We start from the raw sequence: 5,504 nt of genomic DNA, 5'->3' as shown, positions 1-5,504 counted from the left end.
ATTATCAATCCTTTTTTTAATTGTAAATGACTCATTCACATCAATAATCACCCATTCTATTAATATGGACATGTTGATTCTACTATATTTTACAAAGACTATCTGTTCTTTCTTTTTTTTATAAGTATTTATGAGTAATCTTTTCTTGACATGCATTCATGGATGGTTATTCTGTCTACTTAGATTGGTATTTGACATCTTAACATATTGGTCATCTATTCCTGAAGATTTGTGTAGCTTTTTATTTCTTAATCCAGGCATCACTATACATATTTGCAGTACTTTAGATTGAGAAAAGTTATAAATAAATTGTTGAGAAAACTTACTTTTAAATTTGGATTATTGTCATAGAAAAAATATATAAATTGTTGAACAATTAATGAGAAGCCATGGTCTCTTTCCTTTCTCCATTGGGCGGGCCCTTCAGCAAGCACTCTCAAGACATGGGCAAGAAAGCTAGAAAAACACCATGGAACCCATTCACAGATTTTTACAAACAAGTAGAGTGCACACTGCCCTTTTAAACAACGAATGAAAATAGAAGAGTAATAACCCAACAAAAAACCTAACAAATTAAAACACCACCATGGAACTCATTCATAGATTTGTAATAACCTAACAAATTGTGGAGATGTAAGATTAAGTCAACAATATTGTGTAAACTTTCTTTTGATTGTGTAAGGTTACAAAACAGTTTTGTAATCACCCCCTCAGAATATCAAATTGATCGCCCCCAATAAATCTTACATATTCTAACAATGATCAGGCATCAATTACAATAGAAGAGGAGAAAATAGAAGCTTACATCTACACCTTACAGCCTATGGAGAGAGAGAGAGAGAGACGCATGGGCAGACTGGGTCCTTTCTTGAGGAAGGGGAAGGTGATGTCAATGGCCGATAGAGCTGCGAGGGCGACATTCCTTTGCTCTGCTCTAGATTTCACCTAGGAAGGAAGGAATTTCACTTGCTCGGTTTTGCTACGTGGACTGCAATAAGAAATATATATATATATTAATTTTGTTTATTATAATAATAAAACAAGAGCAGTACTATCCATAAGCTTCACACCCTACACATCCACTTAAAAACATGTCATTTTATTTTTTTATCCTATTTTACTTACAAACATGTCTAGAATCATTTTCATTATGTAGATAAAAAAATAAAATGACATATTTTTAAATGGATGTGCAAGGTGTGAGGCTTAAAAAATATTTTTAAATGTGATCTTTCTCTATAGTTATTTTCATAAAACAAATATAGAGAAAGCCAAAAGGAGACAAAGCATTGTAGAGGAAAAGCTCTTGTTTCAAACAAATATATATGTAAATTAATATGTCACTAAAAAAAAGAGAAAAACTAATCCAATGGATGAATATTTTTGTTTTGTTTTTTTTTTAAATTTATTTTTATGTAGTGATTAAGAATGTATTTTTTAATAATGTTGTAAATTTATTTTTAAATATTTAAATATATGAAATGAATGAATAAAAAAAAAATAAATAAATAAATAAAAAGACCAATTCGTCTTGTTTGCCGGGGAGCCATTATCGTGCTACAAAATCCAAACTTTGGTAGGGATACGACTCGTGGGAGAGAAGAAAATAGCAAAAGAAGGAACATTCGTGTTGTAACTATGGCTAAAGTAAACACCGAACTTTATTCTCTTCTTTTGCTCCTTACCGAGTGGAGTGTTACGGGCTTAATTCCTTACCACAGCAACAAGTAAAACTGGAAACAAGAAACAGATAATCAAGAACTGAATGAATCTTTACTCTCCAAGTATGGAATCCAACCTTCACGTACTAGTCCCTCTTACATTTGACACGTCACCCTTCTATTATTCCTTCCAGCTTTCGTACACTTCACTCCATTCTGTTGCAGTTGATGCCGTGTCATCCGTTGTTATTCACGTGGATTGTATTAGATATTTAGACTCTATTTTGACCAAGAATATTTTAGATGATTTTTAAATAATAATAAAATAGTTTATAGATAATATTAAATAATTTATAAATAATATCGAACTGTTTGTGAGTAAAAATGAAATAGTTTAAAAATATCTAAGAACAATTGTATTTTTTAAATGGATCCTTATTAAGATTTAATCCATATAATTAAGTAGATTGTATTTGAATTAATCCATATGATCTAATATTTATTATTTGACACAATAACCCATAAAACGAATTAACGTAAAATTGGTGATTATATTTTGAAAACAAGATCTTTTGATTCTTTTCTTTGAAATGCGTTGTCTCCTTTCTCTTTGTTTTATTTAGTAAAAAACAATTGAAAAAGAAAATATTTTATTATATATTTGAGAAATGCTTTAGATCTTAAATCTGACGTAGGGGATCACACGTCACACAGCTGACGAACGAGGCCTAGCAGAGTCTACGTCTTAGCCAACGTTCCCTTTGGCCTTTATATAATAATCTATCCTTTTAGGCTTTTTCGATTAAAAAATATTAAAGTGCAGCACCGAACATTAACGGAGATCAATATCGGAGCAACAAATTTGCAAGTTCGTTCCCTTTCCTTGTTTCTTTCTCCAGGTACGTACGTTCGTCTGTCTATATATACTTATGTGTAATTAAGTTGTTATTACAAATATTACACGTACATCATTTTAATGAAAGAAAAAAATTAGCGTTTCAAGGTTTACGCCCAAAGTTTTGGAATGGTTCTATATATGAACCATCTCTATATATCCTACGGTGGATGCAATGATCTATGAAATTTAATCTCTTCTACTCTTGCATAAATAGTTTAAATTTATTTTTATATTTTATTTTTAAAATTTTTGAATAATTAAGTGTTAAGTTTTTAGCTTTTTTTAAAGTTCTTTTAGTTTCGATTTAATGTTTCAAGTTAATGGAGGGCGTAATGATAAAGAAAATATTAATGCTACTGGAGCATTCACAACTTACCGCTCATATGACCATCTTGATCTATTAAAAAAACACAAATACAAAATGAGTAGAGGGAACTTAGAGTTTATATTTGAACATTAAGGTTCAGTCTGGTCGAAAAATACTATAGACCGAAAACCAAAATTCTCATATACTATGGATCGAGACCGACTACCATTATTTTCAGTCTGGTTTGGCTCGGACCGAACCATTTGATCTAGTCAGTTTTCCAGTCTAGACCAAAAATCTTTCACCCCTAATCTAGAGTATCATTCCATACTCTAGTTTTTGTTCCTTGTTGCAGTAGTCTGATGGAGAATTTGTTTACCTCCTGAAGCAAAGTTGAGTTATTGAGTGCCCGAACATTTGGGATGCACCATCTAGTGGTTGAGCATGGATCTTTGACTTGTAAATGAGAATAAGTGATGACAAAACCCTTATGAACTAAGGAGTTCCTAAATCGAAAAGAACTTGAACCATCTCGAATAATTCATTGGCTTTCTTTATGAATTATGGGTAGAATTTACATATAGTCTTCCACATTGGTGAATGGAAGTCCTTGATAGCAAGGCACTCCCCTAATGCTTTAGCACCTTCTATATTGGAATGCAAGAAAGAAACCTCAAGATAAAGGGATGCTTGATTTCTAGCTTTTGCACCTTTTATATTGGAATGGAAGAAATTAACAAGTATCCCTTAAAACACTTACATTAATCCTATTAAAAAAGCATGTTTTTCGTACATCTTCCTTAATGGCACAAGATAAGCTAATGAAATCATCCAATCTAGTTTAGTGGAAAGCATAATTTGTCTTAGTTGTTACATGTTAGTGCCAATTTGTATGTAAATACATGGAGTAGATAGTTGTACTATTTCTCTAGAATATGAGGCCTACTCTCTATTCGTATTAACAATTTAGTAGCTTGCATTTTTCTACTAGAAACTTTTGTTAAAATTATTGAGAAATTTTATGTTTTGTATTAGGAAAAGAGACTTGTACTACTTCTTTACAAAATGAGCAAGAAGACACTGTCCAATCGTATTGAGGAATTTGAGGGAAAGCATACTGGGTTGAGTAGAAATGCTAATGAGTGTTGTATGTATAAAGTGCATGAGCAGTTACGTAACGTAAACGAGAAGGCTTACAAGCCTGTTCTGCTTGCCATCGGTCCTTACAACGATCAAAGCAAGGTTGGCCAGGGGTTTATGGAAGAGCATAAATTGCGCTACCTACATCAAATGCTTAAAAGAAAGAAAGGAAATGTAGAAACATATATTGCAACCTTGAAAGAATTGGAAGAAAGAGCTCATAATTGCTATGGAGAACACATTAGCCACACCCCAGAGGAGTTTGTAGAAATGATGGTACTTGATGGGTGTTTCATTATTGAGTTGTTCCACACGTATAAAACAAGAGCTCTTTTAAATGACCCAATCTTTCAAATGAAGTGGGTGCTTTCTAGAATAGCTCGTGATCTACTGTTATTTGAAAATCAACTTCCATTCTTTATTCTGGATAAATTGTTCAGGATGAGTGAGAGTAACAACACACTACTTCGTAACAGATCCAAGAAGCTAGGAGAACACGTTGTCGATATCGATGAGGAAAAAGATGGAATTAGCGTTGAAAGCTCTACCTCCACAGCTCAGGTTATCCAGACACAACTTAATGATCTTGCCCTCAATTTTTTCTCTTGCTTTTTACCTTTTGAATGGAATGTCGATGCATCAAGTTATAATTCAACCAAAAAGATTAAGCATCTACTTTGTTTGGTGCATGAAGCTCTCACACCTTTGCTTCTAGAGATGGTATGTGAACGTTTAAAGGTCGGGTTTAGATTCAAGAACACAGAGTTTGAGCATCTCCTTGGTCTCATACATGCAACCATTGGTATTTCATTACTTGATATGGAAATAGATCATGCGAGAGAACGTCAAGAGGCAGAGATATTTAAGCACCTATTTGGTCTGATTCGTGAAGGTATCATTCCATTACTTTCAAAAATGGAAAATATGAGGAAGGCAATTTTTTACACCAGTGAATTTCAGAAACCTGGATTCCAAGTCAATATGGTAGAGATTGAAGATTGGGAATCAATTCCATTTGGCTCAGAGTTTCAGAAGGCTGGAGTTGAATTCAATATGGCAAAGAAATTTAAGGATGATGGAGATAAGATTTGGAACTGGTTAACAATACCTTATGCCACTGAACTTCAAGAGGCTGGAATTGAATTTGACAAGGCAAAGAAATTTAAGGATCTACTCGCTCATCGAAATAGGAATGAAGACCAAAACTCAAAATCGTGTGAAACAGGGACGCAAATGGATGGAGTTGAATTAAAGACAATAGAGAAATTGAAGCTTCTACTTTGTCTCAACAAGATTGAAAACTGGAAGTTAGTACCTTGCGGCAAAGAGCTTCAAGAGGCTGGAGTCAAATTTAACAAGGCAAAGAAGTTTAAGCGTCTACTTGCTTTTTGAGAGATTGAAGTCAGGAACATACATGGTGCCACAGAGCTTGCAAAGGCTGGAATCAAATTCAAGAAGGCAAAGAAATCTAATGTGTTTTCCATAAAGTTCAACAATG

General features: G+C 33.2%; 1 protein-coding gene across 1 annotated transcript; it reads left to right on the top strand.

Annotated features, from left to right (window-relative positions):
- Positions 1-2,493: 2,493 nt before the first annotated feature.
- On the top strand, positions 2,494-5,468 carry LOC118349065. Its single transcript, XM_035692608.1, has 2 exons — positions 2,494-2,560; positions 4,483-5,468. Exon 2 carries the CDS (start codon positions 4,724-4,726, stop codon positions 5,396-5,398), a length of 675 nt encoding a protein of 224 aa, XP_035548501.1. The 5' UTR covers positions 2,494-2,560; positions 4,483-4,723; the 3' UTR covers positions 5,399-5,468.
- The last annotated feature ends 36 nt before the right edge of the window (positions 5,469-5,504 follow it).

Source organism: Juglans regia, chromosome 7 (assembly GCF_001411555.2).
Source record: "Juglans regia cultivar Chandler chromosome 7, Walnut 2.0, whole genome shotgun sequence".
Lineage (NCBI taxonomy): Eukaryota > Viridiplantae > Streptophyta > Magnoliopsida > Fagales > Juglandaceae > Juglans > Juglans regia.
Note: the sequence above shows the minus strand (reverse complement) of the source record. Positions and strands in the feature narration are given on the sequence as shown.